The following is a 25,431-nucleotide window of genomic DNA, read 5'->3' as shown; positions in this document are numbered from 1 at the left end:
TTCATAGGATTCAGATATATTGGGCAGACTAGATGGGCCAAATGGTTCTTATCTGCCGACACATTCTATGTTTCTATGTTGTACTTCCAGTGAACAGTATGGTTGAGTGAGAGCGATAACACCAAATTCAACACACCTGCTCCCCATTCACACCTGAGACCTTGTAACACTAACAAGTCACATGACACTGGGGAGGAAAAATGGCTAATTGGTCCCAAATTGGACATTTTAACTTAGGGGTGTACTCACTTTTGTTGCCAGTGGTTTAGACATTAATGGCTGTGTGTTGAGTTATTTTGAGGGGACAGCAAATTTACACTGTTATACAAGCTGTATACTCACTACTTTACATTGTAGCAAAGTGTCATTTCTTCAGTGCTGTCACATGAAAATATATAATAAAATATTTACAAAAATGTGAGGGGTGTACTAACTTTTGTGAGATACTGTACACATCGCAGCGCACGCTGGACAGAGAGCAATAATTCTAGCTCCAGACCTCCTTTGTAACGCTAAACTAATGACTCAAAAAAAAAAAAAAGCACTTGTGGGTTTAACCAAATTTTTTTTGTTTAATTCTCCTATAAAATGGCGTGGCAGGAGGTGTCCTATGTCTGCATACTTTTGATTATAGGTGTCCCTCATTTTTTCCAATTTTTCACAATGGTACTTTAGTTCTGCTTTTTAAAATAAATAGTGACTGTGTTTGTGGATGTCTGATATTTAATATTATTATTTATATATATATATATATATATATATATATATATATTTTATTTTTTTAGGGTCCTGAAGTAATGAAGAAAGTGAATGGCCTGCATGGTTTCATGAATTGGGACCGGAACCTTCTCACAGTAAGTTGGGCGTTTACTGCACCACAGATGATCGGAATCAAATGTGCAAGATACTCGTACCCATAGGTAGACTGCATTAACCTCTGGAAATCTGATCCTTCATTTCAGTATAGAACCTCTGAAATGACTCTGATCCAGCAGAATCTGTGTAAGGTAAAAAGCTGTTAGATTCACTAAACCAACACTGTAGTGAAATAATGTGTTTTTTTTTTTTTTTTTGTACAATCTTTATTTCTGCATATATAATAGAAATGGTACACAAGGAAAAAAACAAAAAGGGGAAAATGCACATTAACCACTTAAGCCCCGGAGGATTTGGCAGCTAAAAGACCAGGGGGTTTTTTGCGATTTTTTTACTGCGTGACTTTGGCGGACAATTGCGCGGTCGTGCAACGATGTACCTAAACGAATTTCACGTCCTTTTTTTCCCACAAACAGAGCTTTCTTTTGGTGGTATTTGATCACCTGTGCGATTTTTTTTTGATCATGTGCTATAAACAAAAAAAGAGCGTAATTTTTGCAAAAATAACAATATTTTTCACTTTTTTTTTTTATATGAAATTCCCCCCCAAAAAAATGTAAAAATCTAAATTTTTTAACATTTTCGGCCAAATTGTTTTACGCTACATATGTTTGGTAAAAAAAATCGCAAAAAGCGTATTTTGATTGGTTTGCACAAAAGTTATCGCGTTTACTAACAAAGGGAAAGATTTTTGTCATTTTTGGTGGTTTTTTTTTAACGAGTAATGGCGGCGATCTGCGATTTTTTTTTTTTTTTTTTTTTTTTTTTTTTGCGGTACTGCGACATTGCGGCGGACAGATCGGACCCTTGACTGACATTTTTGACACTTTTGGGGGTACCAGTGACATTACTGCAGTAATCACTGCTATATATATGCACTGTTACTGCAAAAATGACACTGGCAGGGAAGGGGTTAACTGTATTGGACAGGGAGGGGTTAAGTGTGTCCTAGGGGCGTGTTTCTAACTGTGCAGGGACATGGCTATTGGTGTAAAAGCAAAGATCAACGGTTCTACATAGTAGAACTGTCAGATCTTCATTTTTACACCAGGGAGAATGACGGGCGGCTTGTTTACATAAGCCGCTCCGCCTTTCTCCCTTCACAGGAGCGATCGTAGTGTGACACACGCACTGACTTGTCTGTGAACGCGCCCTCCCGCAATAGGCTCGCAAGTCAGTGACAGGCGAGTGACGTATCGATACGTCACTCTGCCTGGCCGGGGCTGACCGCCGCAGTACATAGTCGTGCGGCGGTCGGCAACCGGTTAAGGGCTCTTGCACAATGTAGTTAAAAAAAAAGTTGCTTTTACAGGCATTTAAGCTTTTTTTTTTTTTCTCTGCCTAAAAGCTTGCGCTCTTTTGCGCGGTTTTTCTTGAGCTTCTTCAAGCTTTTTTTAAGCATAAGCGTTTCTTTTCACAAGCTCTCCCCTCAGCTCATTTTTATATATTTTTTTGAGCATTTTCTAGCTTTTTTTCATGTTTTATTGACACTTAGGCGTCTTTTCTGCTTGAGAGCCCCTTTATAAAAACACAAATTTGGTGGGGGTTTTTTTTTCTGACGGTGAGAGCATACGCCTGTAAACTCCTGAAAGAGCCATAGTATGTATGGATACATTGGCTAACATGGAGGGGAGTTTCCAGGCAGAAAAAAATAGAGCTCAAAAAAGCTCAAAAGCCTGTAGGAGCCGCTTTTTTGAGCTTCGTTGAGCTGCAGTGTGCTTAAAGCGGTTGTAAACCTAATAAAAAAAAGAACCCTGCAAGACAAGGGCATAATGAGCTAGTATGCATCGCATACTAGCTCATTATGAATTACTTACCTTAGAACGAAGCCCCGACACGGACCCCTGGACACCGCTATGGGAGCTGACATGATCCCTCTGCGTCTCTTCCGGGTTCGGCGGCTCCGGCGCTGTGATTGGCCGGAGCCGCGATGACGTCACTCCCGCGCATGCACGCGGGAGTCATTTTCCTGCAAGCTCCCGGCAAGGAAAGCTGAAGGTCTGCCGGACCTTCAAAGCGCATGCACCACTCACGTGAGCGGCTGCATGCAGTGCAAATCTCTCCTAAACCGTGTGCTTATTATAGGCTTACCTGTCGTTAAAAGTGGAAAAAAGCGGTATACTACCGCTTTAACCCCTAAAAATAAATGAGTACAAAAAAAAAAAAATAGTTCAAAAGAACATGTACGGGGGTGCAAACATAGAGTACAGCATGATAAATGCACAACTAGAAACCATCAAGTGAGACAAATGTATGTCATAAATGCACCAAAGTGTTGCTGTTTCCCAGAGGGTGAACCAGGTGATGAGTCCAGGCAGAAAATGTGCCAACAGGACCAGTCCAAAAGGGACCACGCCACTTCCTCCGCTACCACTTCAATCACCCGGGCAACAAAGTGGGGGAAATAGGCATATGCATGGATTAAAAAAAACAACAAAAGAACTAAAGCAATACGAACAGAACAAAACTTTGACATTTACAGAAGCAGGATATGAAGAAACAAGAAAACGAAATCTAGATGCTAGGGGCAATGCCCTATGTATAAATCTATTGTTAATGATAACCGAATTGGAGGGAGAATCCCAATAACAGATCATAGGGCAGCCCATGACAGGTTGGCGCCTAGCAGGAGGAACCGCTACAGAGCAAGGGGAGGTGAAAGGGGGCACTACAGGGGTTGTGACCCTGATTGCCCTGAGCTATAATAAAGCCAAACAGTGAAAGGGTAATTCCATTTTCATGGGGAAAAAAATTTTGAATTAAAAAAATAAAATAACCTTTACAATTGCGACACAAGTCATATTGTAATTGAATGTTATTAAAATGTAATTTCCTTTTCAGTCTGCAGCTGTAATTTTCTGTAAAATGCAATATGACTACCTGGAGGTGTTCTGTACACAGGTGGTGTACAGAGCGCCCCCCCAGAAACATAATTTCCTGCTTGTGAGATTGGCTCACTGATTTTTCCAGAAGTTTGGACTAAGATACAAGTCAGATTTTGGGCATCCCCTGCAACAAACGTAATTTGTGATGAGATACTCCCAAAGGGAAATCACTTTTAAAGGGATGCAGACCCTGCAACTTTACTCATTACAGCCCTGCAAGTGCAGCACTTGAGTGATAATTCTAAAGTCATTCACATTATATTCATTGAGTACATGGACACAAACTAACCGCTTTTTCCCTAGAATAAGAAAATGTAGGAATCTGCAAGAAAGTTTGTTAAAATCCTTGCAATGTACACGGATCACCCCGAGGGGAATGTTGTTTTTTTTTTTTTTTTTTTTTTTTCTCCTCAACAAAAGTGGAGTTACTCTTTTAAGGACTGACGCATGATTGTGACTTGTGAGAATAAATGATATTTACTTGGCGTAAGCCTGTTACACACTAGAATTTTTTATTTTTTTTTCATTCAACCTAGCAGGCTGAAAAAAAAAAAAAAAAAGCGAGCTCACGAGGAGATCCTGTACCCTTAATGTGACATTAGTATATCGATATCCCCGCTGAGATATTGTGTTCTGACAAGGGGATGCCCCCCCCCCATCAGAACACACTGGTCTGCACTCTCAGCTGGGGTCTTCGAAGCTGCCCCTTCGACCGAAGCTGGATCGGCTACCATACACATGGGCCGAATGTTGGCCGGTTTCTATTGAACCAATGATACTGCCCTACATTTGCCCCATGTGTTATGGGGCTTTAGTGTGGTGGTAATGAAGATGCTTAAAACAAAAGGAGCATTATTGGCAACAATCCAGCCCAGTCATGGAGCACCATCAACCCAAGCAGGCTACGCCCTGCAATTCCTGAATAAGTGTACCAATAATCTTCTGATTTGAAAATCTAGTTAGCAGGGATGAGTTTGGTGTCAGTCCAGACATTGAAGATAGCAGTATTGCTGGGCCAATGAGCTGTAGGCAGGAAATTGACTGCCCCTCAGCTGCATGTAACAAAGGAGCGGGGATACTCATGGCATCATTGACTAAATATGGCCACATGGCCATTAAGACAATGCCGTTGTTCATTTGGCCAAATTAGGCCAATGAAGTAATGGGCATCCCTGCCTCTTTATGTGCAACTGCATGGCGGGGAATCTCTTGCCTGCAGCTTATTGGACCAGAAAGAATGCAGTCATGTGACATGTTTCCCATAGGTTCGGGCAAAATGGGTTGTTGAGTTTTTTTTTTTTTTTTTTTTAAAAGGTGTTTATTTATATTTTTGCAAAATAACAACAGAAACACAAGGGCAGACAATGCCCAAAAAACACGTATGGAACAAGCATGTAAGGCTCCATGTACACGGGACGCTGGAAATGGCCGTTTAGGAGCAGTTGGGTGTTTTTTTTCAGAAGCCCCTGAACCCATCTACATTTTATCTTATCTGCCCATGTACACAGGGTCGTTTACAGTCATTTGCAGGCAGTTGCGTTCAGGGACTTTTTTTAGAACGCAATTATCTGCGTTCGAACGTGTGTTTCCCGGCGTTACAAACGCGTCCAAACGCGATGACCCGCGTTTAGCGTTTTGCATTTTTCCATTTTAAAGGGGAATCATTTTTTTGACCTCCTAGGAACGGTTCTAAACGCAAACGCCCGCTAAACGCGGGTACAAACGCGACCGAACGGACGTTTCAAACGTCCTAAAAATTCCAGCATTCAAAGGGACTTTTAACAACGTCCCGTGTACATGGAGCCTTAATTACACCAGGGTATCAGAAGACATCATAACATAAACAATGCGGGGAGGGGCCCTAATGGCCCAATTCAAGGGGGGGGGGGGCGGAAGTGATGCGTACCAAAAAGTCCAGGAGAACCAAGCAACTGTAAGGCTACACACCCAACAGGTCATCATAGTAGAATCCCCCTCTAGGTCGAACTCAGGTGGGGGGGGGGGGAAACAAGACACACCAACATGACTAACAACACCACCAAGAAAAATCAAAAACAGAAGACTCCGTCATACACACCAACACATCCGCATTCACACACCCTCCCCTACCCCCAAGTACCCACCCCCCGGGGGGGGTATACTACATACATCTTATGCAATAGGATAAACCGCATAACTCGCGGGGCCACCCAGATTCAGTCAACAGATAAGCTGGAGGGCAGAGGGGCATCAGCCCAGTACGAGTCCTCCATATCAAGCCAAGGTTGCCAGACGTTAGTGAACTTTTTAGGGCACCCTCTACTCTTATAAATTAGTTTATAAAGCGGTACATCACTGCGCACCAAAGCATAGAACTGCTGCATGGTAGGCGGTTCAACACTCTTCCAATGTAATAAAATAAGTTTCCTAGCATAGAACAATAGGATGCGGAGCAGGATCTTAGGACGTACACGATGTATAATATCATTCAACACAGGCCTACTTCAGGTGTACGAGGGACCGATAAATGCAGTTTATCATTAAAAAAAGCAAAAATAGATGTCCAGTAACCGCTAACATGGGGACAGGACCAGAACATGTGAAGCAAGTCTGCTGCATGACAGCCGCACCTAGGGCAAGCGGCTCCCGGGGCTACCCCCATACAGACCAACTTCTGAGGTGTATAATGCAAATGATGGATGAATTGAAACTGTATTAACCTATGGTTGGAACTAATAAGATCCTGGAAGCAAACCTCCGTGACCTCCTCCAATGCCTCCTCTGTCAGCTCAGGCAGGAGTGTGACCCACCGGCCCATGGCCAATTTAAACGGGTCGGCACCCGCCGCCTGCAACCTCACGTATGGTTTGTTGAGTTTAGCTTCAAACCCAGCTCATCTCTACTAGTTAGGACCTATTCCCAAAACTAGGAATACTCTCTCTATAAATGGGAACACGCTATGTGTCTGGGGTTTATGGTTTCTAATTTATGATTTTAGGACAGTGGCGGCTTTCAGATGGTGTCATTGGTGGAACTATCCAAGGTGACGGAAGAAGGCGTTCATTTCACATCTCCCTATGATAACAGAGAGATCTTACTCACTCCAGAGAAGTCTATTGAAATCCAGAATGCTCTTGGTAAGTTTTTTATAAACATGTCTCAATTATAACTGTTGGTTAGTTAAAGCTGAACTCCAACTTTATTTTCACAAGAACTGAATGAAATGATCAGTCCCAGCATAGGTCATACCTCTGTACCATGTTGCTCTGTTGTCTGCAGATCTCCTGATTATTGTTTAAGGCTTTGTGTCATGTAACACTCTATATAATATTGTATGGCTGTAGACTGAGGGCCTTACAGCCACTTCCTGCTCAATCTTTAGCCTAGACCACACCCCTCTGTAGTCTGAGTCTGAAAATGATGTAACATCTTTCATAGCTCTGATGGTGGGTGGGATGGAATACATTCTAATTGGCATTCAGTCCCGCCCAGTCACCACCTACAGGAAGAGTCCAAACCTCCTAATTCCCTTTTCACAGATCACAACATTATTCAAAAGGAAACTACTTCATACAAAGCCTGTTCTGATAGCTAGCTGTGCTGCTGCTGGGCATCATTGAATGGATAATTTCAAGTCGATCCTGCCTAGGTAAATTTGCTTACCAGTGTAAACGGGTAGAGTCCCACCCCTCGGATCCCACCCCCCAGAAGTTCCAGAACCCTGCTCTCTCTGATCTGATTTATTTACATATGAAAAAAAGACCTTCATAATACCCTCCCATAGCCCTTCCTCTGTAGACTTGCGATAAGCCTTTATTCTTTAGCACGCTGCAAGACGGGAATTACACATTTACACCTGCATTGCAGACTGAAAAGTGATCTGCATTCGGATCCACCCACATCAACTCCCAGATATGCTACAAGTGACTTCCATAGCCTGCCCTGAAACTACAGTTTTAAAGCATGATGGGACATGTAGTATCAGGACTAGTAAAGGACTAAAACAGAAAGTCAGATAACTTTGAAATTCACTAAAAGACAACAACAAAAAAAAAAGAAGGGGGCGCACCGACCTTGTGCATTACCACTAAAAAAGGTTTATTAATCCAAAGACGACATACATTATACTCACAAACGAGTGATGATATAGCACATAAAAGACAATGGAACCGGTCGTCTCCAAGGTGACCAGGGAACCCCTGTACTGGATGACGTGCTGGTGTCATCAACTATTTGGCTCTGAAGGAATAGGGTCCTCCCTCGAAGTGCATCAACCCAGCCATATAGTTGCTGACACCAGCACTTCATCCAGTACAGGGGTTCCCTGGTCACCTTGGAGATGACCGGTTCCATTGTCTTTTATGTGCTATATCATCACTCGTTTGTGAGTATAATGTATGTCGTCTTTGGATTAATAAACCTTTTTTGGTGGTAATGAACAAAGTCAGTGCACCCTTCTTTTTTTTGTTGTCTTTCAGTACATTTTGGATACCCTTGGTCCTGAGAGGGCAGCAAGACCTTGAGTGATGCATATCAAGACCATATAAGATCCCTTATCCTTCATTACATACCACCCGAACGCAGGAGAATTTTTTTTTTTGAACTTTGAAATTCAGCTTTAGAAGGAGTGACATCACAGACACACAAACTTGCTTTTTACAGCTAAATAAGGTAAGATAAATATAAAATGACAGTGGGGTTGGGATTAATTTACATGCACAATGCATCTGTTATTTTGGGGAGGAAAAGCTGGAGTTCTGCTTTAATCTCGGAGACCATTCAGATCTATTAAATATGTTTGTATGCATATATGTCATTTTCTAATTGACACAATAAATGGTTTGTACTAAAGTTCTCTCTAACACAGCTGCTTTGTATATTCTCTCTCAGGTTCTGACATCATGATGCAGCTTGATGACGTGGTGAGCAGTACCATCTCCGGACCCCGTGTAGAGGAGGCCATGTACAGGTTAGCAGGAGACAATGCCTGCACTTTGTTTTACAGCCATGCCTTTGTGGTAATACGCATAATATATCTATTTACCAGCAATAATTTCTGACTAGGTTGCGTAAGAGTGGTCTAGCTGGCTCTAAAAATGCGGGAGAAGAAACAGATTGTAAGAAGTGATACAATCTTATTTACATTCTCTAAATTGAGAGGCTAAGTTCACCTTTTGAGAAAAAAAATTAAAATAAATGCACAATTTTTATGCAGGTAATTATTATTATTTTTTTCTAAGGAGCCTGCAGAGCATTGCACCCGCGAATCAGTAGATCGCAGCTGTAATGTCAGGATCCTGTAAACTCTCAGACTAGGTGTCTGCCTGTACCTCTGATACGGGCAGGCAGTTATCTGAGAGCAGAGAGATGAATGAAGTACGTTGATGCTCTCCAGTTCTTTGCAGTTCATTAGGAAGCCTAATAAGCCTAATAAGAAGCCTGCAGAGCATTGCACCCGCGAATCAGTAGATCGCAGCTGTAATGTCAGGATCCTGTAGACTCCCAGGGTAAGTGTCTGCACCTCTGATACGGGCAGGCAGTTATCTGAGAGCAGTGAGATGAATGAACTACGATGATGCTCTCCAGTGCTTTGCAGTTCATTGGGAACTATAAGCAGGCAGCCGCAATGGCTGACTGTACTTGTAGTCTATTCATTCACAGGAAACGGACACTGCCATGTGGGTGGAGCCCCGCACAGCCGTGCTGTTTTCAAGTTGTGGCAGCAGATGCGAGGAGAAGATCCCCTACCGCTGTCACAGTAAGGAGGGATAAAATGCAGACGCTGAAACGTGTTACACATCCAATATCCTGTATGTATTTTATATAATGATCAAGCAAAAAAGGTAAAAATAAAATGTAAATGAATAAATATCTGTTCAAATCCACAAACTGAAAATTATACGACTCAAGTAAAAATAGAAAATGCATAGATAATCGCATATCTACAACATGCAATGTGCAAATCCACAAATAGAGCCAATGTGCACCTAATATCTCTACTTTTAAATATAAACAGATATTATGCTGAGGTACTCAAGCTACAGGGTTTCCAGACCTGGGAACATCTGGGCATACGTTTTCTCTCTGTTATACCAAGGGACAACTCTTAAATCATTTTAAGAACTGCAGACTGAGTTTAATTTACCACATCGTCAATTCTATCGTTATTTACAGTTGGGACATGCCCTCCAAACACAAGCACGAACTACTCATATGCACTTGACTGATCATGTTTTGGTCAGGGATGCCTTTCTGGGGAGGGACAAAAAGGGGATGATATCTCTATACCAGGGATCCTCAAACTACGGCCCTCCAGCTGTTGTTGAACTACACGTCCCATGAGGCATTGTAAAACTCTGACATTCCCAGACATGACTAGGCATGGAGGGAATTGTAGTTCCCGAACAACTGGGGGGCCATAGTTTGAAGTCCCCTGCTCTATACCCTTTTCATTCAGGCAATCCAGGACCCTGACACCTTATCTTGTAGGCGGGGTTGGGAATGAGATCTTGGCCCCATAGACACTGATACTTGGGAACTGTGTCTTTCCTCTGTCCCTCTGATATCAGTCTCCGCTTCCGAAAAATGAACCCATATGTACTTACTCCATAGAGCCTATAGGACTCCTGCTCAACTATATAGAAGGGGAAGGAGGGACATGCCTTTATGTCCAAAATGTGAAAGAGATCATGGAGACCTTATTCATATGCTTTGGAGATGTCCAAAACTAACACGCTCAGGGCCGCTATCATGGCGGTACAGCCCACAAACATGTAGGGGGCCCGGGCATCCCGGGGGGGCCCCAAACAGGGTAGGGTTGCCACCTGTCCTTGCAATATCATTCAATTGTAAGCTCTGCCAATCCCTTGCAGACTGGCACTATGTAGGGGGTCCTGCCCCCCACTAGCCCTCACACACAGCTGTAGACCCTGCCTTCCCCTGTTCTCCGGTTGTTCACGCCTAGACAGGAGGGGCAGCATTTACTAGAACCATTCACCTTTATTTTCCTGGGATGGAGGCGATGGAACTGGAGGAGGAGGAGGACATGGGATGAAAGAGGACAGGGAATGGAGGAGAAGTAGGACATGGGACTGGAGGAGGATGACGACATGGTTGGCGGGCCCTGGGGAATGTTGGTGGTCAAGTCCTGGGGGGGCAGGCCTAAAACTGTGTGTTAGGGGCCCCAAAATTTCTGATGGCTGCCCTGAACACGCTATTGGGACAATGTCCTCTGCACCATATCCAGGGTAGATTAAAAGGTTATTTATTGCATAAAAACAATGTAGTAACTCTCAGCACTGCCTGAGGAAGGAGCGTGCATGCTCCGAACGCGAGCACCCCCCTGCCACTATTGGATGTAAGCCTGGATACTGAACACTGCCAGAAACACAGGAAGTGTCGGACTCCACCGGCACAGCCAGGACCACGGTCGCCACAGTGCACTTCCCTAACATCCCTACAGTTTTGCAGATGAACCATCCTTTATTTGCTGATCAACTATTTCCTCTGTGTGAGTTACTACATTATTTTATGTAATAAATAACCTTTTAATCTACACTGAGGTGGGGCTACTTTTCGTCTCCTACCCCTTTCTGTCAGTTGCAGAGTCCCTCTAGCTCTGTATGAAGCCTGCAGCCACCTCCACCATCCATCTCCACTAACCCCAGGGATTGAATCATCCTGCATACCTCCTAAAAAGACTAACCACAGCCACAGTTGAAACTTTTTTCATAAGACCGAATGTACTTGACGTTTTCACTGGCACAGGTCGAACGTTGTGTATATATACCATATCCAGGGTGTCTGATTTTAGAATATTGAAAGATCCTTGTCTATGTCTACTGGGTGCATTGGAAGCTGACTCCTTATCTCCACACTTGCATGTCTCCATATTGAGATTATTGTATATTGCTCGTAAGTTAATAGCACAATCGTGGATGTGCTCTCGGACACCCACGTTGCAGATGTGGATAGATCGAGTAAACGGCGTTCTAATTCACGAGAAATTGACTTGTATTCATAGAGGCTCTCCAAACAAATTTTATTCTTTATGGCAGTTGTGGTTGGACACTCCGGGTCTAGCCCCTCATCAGTTGATTATGGATAGGCTCCTACAGGGATAATTGACACTACCCGCATGTTGCTTGGGATATGATGGACTGTCTAGGTCAGTGGTCCTCAACCCTGGTCCTCAGGGCCCACTAACAGGCCAGGTTTGCAAGATAACTGAAATACATCCCAGGTGATCTCATTTGCTGCTCAGTGATTGCAGTACTCTAGTCTGCATCTCCCCAAGGTAATACTTAAAATCTGGCCTGTTAGTGGGTCCTGAGGACCGGAGTTGAGGACCACTGGTCTAGGTGACCGCTAATGCTATAACCTGTAGTGGCTGTAGGCTGCGCTTTGTCTTTATCTCTTTCTTTTCTTTCTCTCTCTCTTCCTTCTTTCTTTCTTGATACCCTGCTAACTTCTCGTTTTCCTCTGGTTCTTTGTCTGTCCTCAGAGTTCTGAGGCCTTGATTTAACATTCGACAGCAATTATCTAATGGCAGGATTACATGTTTTGGTACTGAATATCAGGTTTATCACTTATATTGGATTCTCTCACATGCGTCATTCTGTGACTAGTGATTTTCTCTTTTGTTTGCCTTATGATTCTGCAAATTTCTCCTTTATTTGAGATGATGCCATGTCTTGATGTGTGTGCCTGTTTTGCTGCTATGTATTACCCATTTTGTTCAATAAAGTTTTATTTTCTGATTTAAAAAAAATATATATAAACAGATGCCATGTTATATAGAAGTAAAATAATGTAATGGGTATAGCAGCTCAAATACACATAGTGCTAATTATGTATTCTTGGTGTATCCCTTCACCATTTGATTGTGAGTATTCATATATTAGTATAGTCCTCCCTTCTTCCCAGTGACACCGCTGTGCTCTCTGGCCTCTCACCTGAAGGTTACTTTAACCAACTGCCGACCAGCCGCCATACTTTTACTGCGGCAGGTCAGCTCTGTCCCATGAAATGACATACCTGTACGTCACTTTGTGAGATAGCTAGTGGGGCCGACACAGGGAGAGCCGGCGGATGCGATCGCTCCCCATGAAGACAGAACGGCGGTCGGCCTATGTGAACACAGCAGACCGCTGTTCTATCAGTGATGAATAAAGCGATCCTGTGTTCCTCCTATTTAGGAACACAGGTCTCTGTGTTCATCTAATAAGTCCATTCCCCGCACAGAAAGCATCCCATAGAGACACACTTAACACTTTGATTGCCCCTGGTGTTAACCCCTTCCCTGCCGGTATCAGTACAGTAACAGTGCATTTTTTTTATTAGCCCTGATTGCTGTAGTAATGTCACTGGTCCCTTCAAAAGTGTCAGTTAAGTGTCAGTTAAGTGTCCGATGTGTCGGAGGTTCTCCTCCGGGATGATTCGCTAAAAAAAAAAAAAAAAAAAAAAACCCTCTTTCTGTTATCTACAAGTCACTACTTCCCTCCGTTCATGTGAGAATAGATCCCCTGCTAACTGCATGGCGTTGAGAGGAGTAGGACTTGGACAATAAAGACTGGGAAGACCTCTGGGACAGCCCATTTCAAGCACTAATAGCGTCTAAAGACCGGCTGATCCAATTTAAAATACTGCACAGAATTTATTTTACACCACGCCTACATTGTATATACCCTAATTCCTCTTCTTGCTGTTGGAGTTGCTCTAGTGACCCTGCTTGATTTGCCCATATCTTTTGGGAGTGCCCTCAGATTAGTAGCTACTGGCTGGAAGTGACCCAGTTTATATCTACCCTAACTACTATACAGGTCCCTGTAAAAGTTGGTGTTTGCCTCCTGGTGTTAGTTGACTCTCTGGCTGTTAGTAGGGCGATACGTACTCTCTTGGGTCTCTTATAATTTTATGCCAGGAAGGCGATAGTGGAAATCAGACACAGCCCCTAATCTGCCCTTCTGGAAGCGTTAATCAATAAGGTTGTACCCCTATACAAAGCTACTTATTTCTCCCGGAGTTGCCCTAGGAAATATGAGAAGGTCTGGCACTTGTGGACAGATTCGGAGTGTACAATAGATGATCAGGAGTCCACAGACTGAATTCATTTCCCCTGATAAGGTTTAGTTTATGATATGAACAAATTTATTCCTCTGCAGGGACTCACATTACATTTGTGCAGGTAGGATTCTAAACACAAGTTATTATTCTTCCGATACATTATCCTGATGGTTGAGAGGGAACAGGAATCTTCTTATAATTCATCAACCCTTGAAGTGATTTTATAAGAGAATGACAGAGCGAGGTGTATGGAAGGTGTGTTGTTTCTTTCCCTCTTTTCTTTTTATATCCACCTTTTTTGCTTGATCATTATATAAAATACATAATTGGCAGCGCAGCACTAATTACTTTATACTATACCATTAACATTAGCTGTGGATAAGCTATAGAGTGCTAGCAGCAGTCGTATTATCAATTTCATTACACATATATTGATAGTAAGAGAATAACGCACTATACATTGAAAGATCAATGCCTCGTACACACGTTCAGATGATCGTACGAAAAAAATCGCTTTCGACTTGATCGCACGAGAATTTGATCGTTAATACACAGCTTTCGACAGCCGATCACGACAGTTCGTCTAACAAAATCCGAAGGGACAAACAGGAAAACATATGTCGTACGATAGCCTAGCGAACAACAATCGTTTAATCAGTACAGTATGCGTTCGCTAAAAATCGATAGACAAAGACCGCGCATGATCAGAAACACGAAAATAACCCGGAAAAAGCCTGGCTGCCATTGTTTTTGTTCTGCATACGTAGCTATGCAACCAGAAAGATTTTCCAGAATCGTACGAAAAAATCATACGCTAAGTACGCATTGTTGAATTCGATATTAGTATCCTGCAACAAAATGCGAACGATAAGTCGTACGATTATCTGAACGTGTGTACGAGGCATTAGACTGGTTCCCCCCTGCTGACCTCCATGTCTTTATTATGTCCTGTACTGTGTCTTTTAGTGAGGTGGGGGTCAGCAGTTGGAATTGGTGAAAGAGTTCCCTTGACCAGTGTGAGGGCGCCTTCACACCAGGAGGTGCACCTGAGCACACATGCTTTTTTGCACGTTCCCACATGTCCCTTTTTTTTTTTATGAATGGCTCTATGCTTGTAAAACATGCAAAAGGGTGCCAACATCATTTTTCAAATTGCACAGCACCAAATCACAAGGGACTATGGTACCGTGCTCTTTGGTAGGCGCAAACTTATGTGCATCTGCTAGTTGCATGAGGGTGTCATTAAAGGAGATGTACAGCGAAAGCTCGTTTTGGCTCTACATCTCCTCTGGATCAAAGGAGTGCAATTCGTTTTGCACTCCTGTGACCCGTTTTTAGTAGAGTGGGCTGAAGTCCACTTTCTGCTGTTGTCACAGAAGTGGATCCAGGCACCGCGTCATCACAACCACGTAGTCGGGATCTGGTAGGTGCCTGGACTGACACCCGGCTCAGCCTCTCAGTGAGCCACTGAGAGCCTGAGCTGGCCGCTCCCACCCCCTCCGCAGCCCAGTGCTCCAATGAGCGAGGAGGGGGCAGAGCAGAGAGCTGTGAGAACCGAGCGATCAGTGGTGTTCGATCGCTCGGCTTTCAGTGCAGAGGCGACGGGGGACAGATGCAGCATTGGACCGATTCTTTATCTACCTAGGTAAGTATAATACTCATAAAAAAAAAAAAAAAAAACCCAAAGCCATCCTTCTCTCAAGAATGAATGTCACCCATGCCCATCTGCAAAAGGCAGCACATTTTTGTGTGGTACAGGAAAACACGCAATTTCTCACATGTTGCCGCACTGAACCTAGAGTAAACAAGCCCTGAAATGTATTTTTAGATAGTCCAGTTGCCTATTGGTTGTAAACCACCCCCCCTCCCAAAATCACCCCTCTTTGACACACATCCTCCCAAATTCACCCTCCTAGCACAATTCCCATAAATACCCCCCCCCCCCCCAAATCACCCTCCCAGCACAACCCCCCCAAATCCCCACTCTTCCTAGCACAAATTCTGCCCCTGCAGGGGTAACAGCAGCAACAAAGGGAAGAGAGCCAAGAGGAGCTGTGGGTTGTACTCTCTTCACCCCCCCCCCCCCCCGCTAATCTCCTTCCTCTACTTTCAGATCTGAGCAATCCTCGATTAGCTCCTGTACTATATGAGGCAGAGAGCTCTGTTAAGTCCTGTGTACAGAAGAGGGAGAGCTCAGCCTGCACCTGCCCCACTTTCTGCACCTCCCATCCATGGCACAACCTGCTTGGGGTTTGCATGTTCTCCCCAGCCTGCTTAGGTTTCATCTGGATACTCTGACCAAACATGCTGGTAGGTTAATTGGCTCCTGTCTAAATTTTCCTTAGTATGTGTATGAATGAATGAGTTGGGGACCTTAGATTGTAAGCTCCTTGAGGGCAGGGACTGATGTAAATGTACAATATATATATATATATATATATATTATATAATATAATATATGCAGTATATGTACAGTATTTAAAAAAGAAATGTCAGCTATATAATCAAATAATATAAAATGATCACAGGGCACAGAATTTAAAAATTTCACTGCTTCAAAATTTTCACTTTTGACCAGAATTCTTTCTTAACCATAGATCCATCCGCTGGCTAGATCGCTGCCTTGCTGCCAACAAACACCCAGAGAAACAGAACCTGTTTGCCATTATACAGGGAGGACTTGATGCTCAGCTGCGCAAGAAATGTTTAGAGGGTACGTATGTTTGGTCTTATCGGAGCACTGCTCTAAAGTGGTAAGCTAATGACCACTTGAGTTATAACTTTGAGTCTGCTGGGGCTGTTGTCATAACATCCAAGATGGCAGCCCTTAGCAGCAATCTCAGGACTTTTAGATACAGTATATTGTCAAAAGTATTGGGACGCCTGCCTTGATACGCACATGAACTTGACAATGGCGTCTTAGTCCGTAGGGTTCAATATTGAGTTGGCCCACCCTTTGCAGCTATAACAGCTACAACTCTTCTGGGAAGGCTGTCCACAAGGTTTAGGAGTGTCTATGGGAATGTTTGACAATTCTTCCAGAAGCTCATTTGTGAGATCAGGCACTGATGTTGGACAAGAAGGGCTCGCTCACAGTCTGCGCTCTAATTCTTCTGAAAGGTGTTCTATCAGGTTGAGGTCAGGACTCTGTACAGACCAATCGAGTTCCTCCACCCCAAACTCGCTCATCCATGTCTTTATGGACCTTGCTTTGTGCTCTGGTCCAAATCATTTGATGTAGGGGGGATTATGGTGTGAAGTTGTTTTTCAGGGGTTGAGCTTGGCCCTTTAGTTCCATTGAAGAGAACTCTTAAGGCATCAGCATTCCAAGACATTTTGGACAATTTCATGCTCCCAACATTTGGGAACAGTTTGGAGATGGCTCCTTCCTGTTCCAACATGACTGCACACCAGTGCACAAAGCAAGGTCCATAAAAACATGGATGAGTGAGTTTGGGGTGGAGGAACTTGACTGGCCTTCAAAGAGTCCTGACCTCAACCCGATAGAAAACCTTTGGGATAAATTAGAGCGGAGACTGCGAGCCAGACCTTCTCGTCCACGCCGTGCCTAGCCTCCTAAATGTACTTCTGGAAGAATGGTCAAACATTCCCATAGAGACACTCCTAAATATTGTGGACGGCCTTCCCTGAAGAGTTGAAGCTGTTATAGCTGCAAAGGGTGGGCCATCTCAATATTGAACCCTACGGACTAAGACTGGGATGCCATTAAAGTTCATGTGCGTGTAAAGGCAGGCGTCCCAATACTTTTGACAATATATTGTATTTACAGATGGGAGACTTTATCAGGGAAATAACATGGATAAAATGTCTAGTGCACGGATAACCCTATGGGAAGATTGTTGAGATTAAGGGGTCTCTTTAACGGGAAGGGGCATTCTCTCAAGGATATCGAGGTGCACAATGTGGGCAAAGAGCGCAACGGGTTCACAAGAGGCATCTATGTCACATTAACAATTGAGGTGGGGCCTTTCTCGCTGTCACCCGCATGTAAAGTTTTAAAACCTCTATCTCTGACAGTAATTCACACCTCCAGCCATGTAACTCAAACAATTAACACTTGTTCCAGTCTTCATGGCACCGTGGTAATAGGATCATGTAATCTGATTTTACAAACTTTCACACCCCCACTCATGTTCTGGACAATCAGTATCTGTGTTAATGCATTTTATGACACCATGGGTATTGGATTAACCCCTTCCCACCTGCACTCTGTAATTTAAAGTTCTTGTGCAAAAATGCCTTGTGCCAAGGATACAATAATCTACATCCTCCCTTTTACAGCTACCAGCCCACACTTTGCACAGCTGCTAATTGGTAAACCTGGCTGCTAATTGGTAAACTATTGACGGCTGTGGTACCCACTAACCCAGGGATTCCCACACTACGGCCTTCCAGTTGTTCAGGAACTGCAATTCCCATCATGCCTAGTCATGTATGTGAATGTCAGAGTTTTACAATGCCTCATGGGATGTGTAGTTCCGCAACAGCCATAGTTTGGGTATCCCTGCACTAACCATTGCGAACCAGCGAGGTTACTGATCAGTTGATTACTAGTCATGACCTCCCATGAGTGGTTATATAAAATATTTGTATGAGCTATGCTGCAGATGTCCCACTATATCAGTGATGGCGAACCTTGGCACCCCAGATGTTTTGGAACTACATTTCCCATGATGCTCATGCACCCTGCAGTGTATTTGAGCATCATGGGTAATGTAGTTTCCTGAACATCTGGGGTGCCAAGGTTAGCAATCACTGCACTATTATATAGTTGGACATCTGCAGCATAGCTCATACAAATTTTATTGGTATCAAAAAATTCAAAAAGATATTCAATATACAACAAATTGATTTACAGATTCCACAACCCTCCACCAGGCTAATATGACAACATTGTCACAATAGCACCCCCAAACATCTGGACCAGTCACACCACTGTCATTAAGCCGCGGTTCACATCAGTGCAGCTTTGAAATCAAGCTACTTCAGTGCGATTTTAGCAGAAGACAATGCAAGTCGCAATGGAATCGCAGAATTAGTAGTGCAGAAACTTTTTTCAGTGCCGCAACGGTTTGAATGGATCCATTGCCGCAAAAATAGGCTGCGACTTGTCATGACATTTTTTTTTAACTGTCAAATTGCATGACAAGTTGCACTGGTGTGAAACAAGTCGAAATCATTTTCAATCACATCTGGATCAAAATTTCAGATTATTAACTGAGGTTACACCTCTTTCTAACATTAGCGTAAGGCCTGGTTCTCATTAGAACGTCTTTTGATGTGATTTGAGTTGCACTTACCGGTAATTGTATGACAATGGAGGAAATATCAGTTTTCAATGGTGCCTGTTCTAATCAATGAGTCTGGTGCAATTTTGTTAAAGGTTCCTGCACTACTTTGGTGCGATTTACAGTGGGATTTAGACCCATGGAATATGCAAAGTCGCACCACATAATCGCACTGTAAATTCATCAGTGTCGCATCGCAGTAGTATGAGCTGAGCCTTTAGGAATATACTCCGATTGGAACACAGATGTTGCACAAAAGTTATTACAATAGTTAGCAATATCTTAACCTCTAAGCATGGCCACAATGTCTCAAAAGTTGTAGCACTTTTTTATAAATTTACGCCTTATTTCTCCAAATAAAGGATCCACCCTGGGGCAGCGATTACCCCTCTTATGATGCCTGGGGGGGGGGGTACAATGGTGAATTTTACAAAACCTCCAAATGTCACAGTAACAGCAGCAAGTTGGTCATGAATATTCAACTGCAAGCTGCACCATCGGGTCAGTCTATAGGGATATCTCATCATGCTGTTAGTGTGCCAAAGCAGAAGCTGCAGCGATAGCAGAAGTGTAGGCAATATAAGCGCTGCAACTTCACTCAGGCAAAATTGACTATTTTTAATCCTTATGCAGGTAGCATTAGTAAATAGATAGGAAAGAAGTTCATATTTACTTATGTTAAACTTTTATTATACATTTTTTCAGTTACTTTCTAGTTCCAAGGTCTAGACCAGGGATCTTCAATCTATGGCCCTCCAGCTGTTGCAGAACTACAACTCCCATGAGGCATTGTAAAAACTCTGACATTCACAGACATGACTAGGCATGATGGGAATTGTAGTTCTTGAACAACTGGAGGGCCATAGTTTGAAGACCCCTGGTCTAGGCAAACAATGTCATACATCCCAGGAGTCTTTAAGAGGGAGGGATGGGTTTTCTCAGCAAAACACACTCCACTGTATGCATGCTTGAGCTAAAGGCAGATGGATTCCCGGAAGAATGATACATGAACCATCTGCCCTTACTCAAGATGACCACGGGCAGACATGCCGGGGGGTCTAAAGTGCTTGCTCAGCAAAAAAAAGCATGGAGACATGGATGGATTGGCGAGTTTACTCTGAATATACAAAATAAACTACGGTAAATGGTATTTTTGTTTTGTCGTGTTCAGATACAATGTGGTTTTGCTTTAATAAATATAGGCTTAGATCATCATATAGTTAGAATGCCAAGCAGAGTTTGCAGCGACCTACAATTTTTTTTTTTTTTTTTAATGATATAAGTCACTCTGGAGCATAATGCCCCATCTTAGCACCTCCAGGCTTCAGTGGTCATTGCTTCTAACCACCTATCCTCCATGTTGTTCCTCGATACGGAGATCTATAACTGGAAAAGAATTGCCACGATGGCTTCTGTCTGACAATGTATAACATCCTACCATGACTTTTGATATTCTGTTGCTGTGTAATTTGTCTCTACCTTTAGGTCAGCCTGCATAGGCTGTTACAGGGTGCTGCATTGGGCTGGAGGAAAAGGGACTGTATCTGTGAGGTTGACATGTTTCGCCTGCCTCCAACCCGGGCTTTGTCAGGATATGATTACTATGTCAGCTATGATTTAGTGATCTCATGTAGACTCGGTGCTTAATTCAGAAAAAAAATGGTTTAGGATTGCAGAGGCCAATGGCACCGTGCATCCGTTTAATTGACTGATACTTTTGCAGTATTAATGCAAAAAAAAGTGTTTACCAACTTTACCATTCGGCGGGGAGCCGCATGACACAGACCGCTGCACCAGGAAACACGCTCGGCAAAGCTGGGCTTTTCTATGTTTATATGCCTGGGGAAGTTGGTGCATTCAGCCTATGGACTGAGATACTGACACCACACTACTGTGTTTGGATCTTATAACCTTCTTTATGCTGATTCAACTTCATCTCATCCAATATTCCTCCTGCCGTTGACTAATAGGATCAGCCAATACTCACATGATCTCTGGTTGGGCATTTGCTATTTACCTGCTATCCCTTCTTAATGAACAGTTGGATATTAACAAATTAAATATCTTTAGAAAACCTTTAATTATCAACAGATGTAGCATTAATATATCCCCTGAAGAAACCAACTTGGTGAAACATGTTGGGATCGCTCTGCGACTATATTGTAAACATCTCATGTGTTAAATATTTGAAACAATGTGATCTCTCTGTTTTTTAATGATTGTTTAAATAAGATCAGTTTATTTTTTTAAGATGTCTTGACCGTAGTTATTTGGCACCTTAAAAACCCCTACCTCTCATACTATTTGAGAGCATTTTTTGCTTCCTGTATACAACTTAACCATTGCATAGCATGTGCAGTTGAATGTGACAGACTGCTACTAGTCAAAGTATGTGAGGCTTCCCTTTTGTAGCTGGCGTCCCCCTTAAGGTACATTTCTTTGTTGTAGAGATGACCAAACGAAATGTCCCCGGCTTTGCTATTGGTGGTCTTAGTGGAGGGGAAGAGAAAGATCACTTCTGGAAGATGGTGACCCTCAGCACAGACCACTTACCCAGAGACAAGCCTCGCTACCTCATGGGGGTTGGGTAAGTCTAGTCCACCACTATACCTCTGTATACTCTGCGGTATATGACAAGCCCTCATTGGAAGTGTGATATTTGGGTAACATTTGAAGAATGACCGAGCATCACATCTTATTTCAGACTCAATGATCATTTTATATACAGTACAGACCAAAAGTTTGGACACACCTTCTCATTCCAAGAGTTTTCTTTATTTTCATGACTATGAAAATTGTAGAGTCACACTTCAAGAGGTAGTCACCTGAAATGGTTTTCACTTCACAGGTGTGCCCTGTCAGGTTTAATAAGTGTGATTTCTTGCCTTATAAATGGGGTTGGGACCATCAGTTGTGTTGTGCAGAAGTCAGGTGGATACACAGCTGATAGTCCTACTGAATAGACTGTTAGAATTTGTATTCTGGCAAGAAAAAAGCACCTAAGTACAGGAAAACGAGTGGCCATCATTACTTTAAGAAATGAAGGTCAGTCAGTCCGAAAAATTAGGAAAACTTTGAAAGTGTCCGCAAGTGCAGTCACAAAAACCATCAAGCGCTACAAAGAAACTGGCTCACATGCGGACCGCCCCAGGAAAGGAAGACCAAGAGTCACCTCTTCTGTGGAGGATAAGTTCATCCGAGTCACCAGCCTCAGAAATCGCAGGTTAACAGCAGCTCAGATTGGAGACCAGGTCAATGACACACGGAGCTCAGATTAGAGACCAGGTCAATGACACACGGAGTTTTAGCAGCAGACACATCTCTAGAACAACTGTTAAGAGGAATCAGGCCTTCATGGTAGAATATCTGCTAGGAAACCACTGCTAAAGAAGGGCAACAAGCAGAAGAGATTTGTTTGGGCTAAAGAACACAAGGAATGGACATTAGACCAGTGGAAATCTGTGCTTTGGTCTGATGAGTCCAAATTTGAGATCTTTGGTTCCAACCACCGTGTCTTTGTGCGACACAGAAAAGGTGAACGGATGGACTCTACATGCCTGGTTCCCACCGTGAAGCATGGAGGAGGAGGTGTGATGGTAGGGGGGTGCTTTGCTGGTGACGCTGTTGGGGATTTATTCAAAACTGAAGGCATACTGAACCAGCATGGCTACCACAGCATCTTGCAGTGGCATGCTATTCCATCCGGTTTGCGTTTAGTTGGACCATCATTTATTTTTCAACAGGACAATGACCCAAAACACACCTCCAGGCTGTGTAAGGGCTATTTGACAAAGAAGGAGAGTGATGGGGTGCGGCGCCAGATGACCTGGCCTCCACAGTCACCGGACCTGAACCCAATCGAGATGGTTTGGGGTGAGCTGGACCGCAGAGTGAAGGCAAAAGGGCCAACAAGTGCTAAGCATCTCTGGGAACTTCTTCAAGACTGTTGGAAAACCATTTCTTGAAGTGTGACTCTACAATTTTAATAGTCATGAAAATTAAGAAAACTCTTTGAATGAGAAGGTGTGTCCAAACTTTTGGTCTGTACTGTATGTTTCCAAAGACATTATTTTGTGTATATTTAGCTATCACTTTTTTTTTTATTCTTGTTTATTTAGACCAGGTCATTCCAGCTGAGGATAGACCTTCTCATCCATATGTCTGTCTTACCAACTTCTGTTTCTTCTACAGATATGCCACTGATCTCGTGGTGTGTGTGGCCCTCGGTTGTGACATGTTTGACTGTGTTTTTCCCACAAGGACAGCTGTAAGTAGAAGCATTAGTAATACAAAGAGAGAAGAGTCCTATATGCTGCACATCACTACCTGCTCTGTGTAGTGGTTTTGCACAGAGCAGCCTCAATCCTCCTCTTCTCAGGTCCCCCACCGACACTCTGAGCCCCTCCCACTTGCTGGGTGCCCCCATAGCAAGCCTCTTGCTGTAGGAGCACGCGTGCGTGCTCGCTCCCGAGCCGGCTCTGTGTCCATAAGACTCAGAGATTGTTGCTCAGTCCCACCCCCTCCTGCCTTACTGGCTGCGATTGACAGCGGCGGGAGCCATTGGCTGCATCTCAGCCAATCAGGAGGATGAAACCTGGGAGAACTTCGGGTCTCGTGCACATTGCTGGATCGAGATCGGGCTTGGGTAAATATTAGGTGGGCTGAAGGGGGAGCTGCACACTGAAGGTTTTTACTTTTATGCATAGAATGTAGAAAACCTTCAGGCTTCACAACCACTTTAAAGCTGAGTTCTACCCAAAAATGGAAGCTCTGCTTTACTGTCCCCCCCCCCCCTCCATACGGTGCCACACTTAGCACCTTTCGGGGGGCGGATATCTGTCAAAAACAGGTAACGCTCCCACTTTGGGGTAAGGGTGCCTCGGCGACCTACTTCATTTGCGGCCCCTCCTCCCTCCCCCCGCTGGCTTATGGGAGACACACGGAGGTCCCAGAAGACAGCGGGACCATTGAGAAAGCGCTGCGCGACTCACGTATGTGCAGTAGGAAACAGGCTGTGAAGCCGCAAGGCGGATGGCCGTCACCTGCACCCGGAGCCGATGAACGGTCCGTTTCGGGTGCCGACACCGCGGGATCACTGGACAGGTAAGTGTCCTTATATTAAAAGTCAGCAGTTACAGTATTTGTAGCTGCTGACTTTGAATTTTTTTCTCCCCTGGGTTGGAACTCCTCTTTAATCATGGGGGGGTGGGGGGGGGGGGACTCTCCCCAATGGGGTCTCAGACAGAAATAAAAGCCTGACAGAAATGTAAACTCTTGACAGCTCTAAAACGTGCTACTGTAATTGTAACTATTTAATGTGCCCTGTTTTGAACCGTAGGTTGCTTCCATGTATCCTGTGTTGACAGTTGGATTAAAATCACTATTATTCATATTTTTATTTTTTTATCTGTGTTCTTTTGCAGAGATTTGGCTCCGCTTTGGTTCCGTGGGGTTCCTTGCAAATAAAAAGCAAACAGTTTGCAAAAGATTTCCAACCTATAGACAAAGACTGTAAATGCCCAACGTGCCTAAGGTAAAAATAATATATTTATTGTACTGTACATGGTTCATCCAGTTTTTAGGATTAGTAGTGTATCTAAAGCCAAGCTTACCAGTTCTTAGATATTTGGCTGTGTTAGTTTCATTAAAGTAGTTGTAAAGGCAGCTTTTTTTTTTCTATGCATTAAGATGAAAAGCCTTTTGTGTGCAGCAACCCCCTAATACTTACCTGAGCCCCATCTACACAGTTGCCTAGTTACATAGTAGGTGAGGTTGAATTAGGACAATAGTCCGTCCAGTTCAACCTGTGTAGGTGTGATCATTTCCCATACCCCTGAATGTTTTTTTCCTTGAGATGTATGTCCAAGAGTCTTTTAAAAGTAGCCATACTACCCGCAGTTACTACCATTTGTGGCAGAGAATTCCACAGTCTAATAGCCCTTACTGTAAACCCCCTGTGCAGGTTAAAACGCTTCTCCTCTAATCGCATTGTATGGCCTCGTGTCCTCATGCATTCCTTGCGACTGAACTAGATCCAGTGATGTTGCAGGAGTGTCTCGGCTGCCCGAGACTCCTCTCCTCATTGGCTAAGACAGCAGTGCGCCACCATTGGCTCCTGCTGCTGTCAGTCAAAGTCAATCAACCAAGGAGGAGAGAAAGGGGGTGGGGCCGGTCCCGGCTCCGGCTCCGTGTCTGAGTGGACGCACAAAGCTATGGCCCGGTTCAGGTGCCCCCATAGCAAGCTGCTTGCTGTGGGGGCACTCAACAGGAGAGGGGGACAGAAGCACCGAAGAGGTACCCGAGAAGAGGAGGATCTG

General features: G+C 43.7%; 1 protein-coding gene across 1 annotated transcript in view; it reads left to right on the top strand.

Annotated features, from left to right (window-relative positions):
• Positions 1-25,431, top strand: part of QTRT1 (queuine tRNA-ribosyltransferase catalytic subunit 1) — a 48,065-nt gene that overhangs the window by 5,980 nt on the left and 16,654 nt on the right. Inside the window, exons 2-8 of the mRNA XM_082255485.1 lie at positions 786-854; positions 6,739-6,877; positions 8,631-8,709; positions 16,403-16,518; positions 21,563-21,701; positions 23,306-23,381; positions 24,538-24,647. Coding sequence (XP_082111611.1) covers positions 786-854; positions 6,739-6,877; positions 8,631-8,709; positions 16,403-16,518; positions 21,563-21,701; positions 23,306-23,381; positions 24,538-24,647 — 728 coding nt within the window. The remainder of the gene's footprint in view (positions 1-785; positions 855-6,738; positions 6,878-8,630; positions 8,710-16,402; positions 16,519-21,562; positions 21,702-23,305; positions 23,382-24,537; positions 24,648-25,431) is intronic.

The sequence above is a fragment of the Pelophylax lessonae genome (genome assembly GCF_965119305.1).
Source record: "Pelophylax lessonae genome assembly, chromosome: 4".
Classification (NCBI taxonomy): Eukaryota; Metazoa; Chordata; class Amphibia; order Anura; family Ranidae; genus Pelophylax; species Pelophylax lessonae.
The sequence above is the reverse complement of the archived record's forward strand: the minus strand, read 5'-3'. Positions and strand labels throughout refer to the sequence as shown.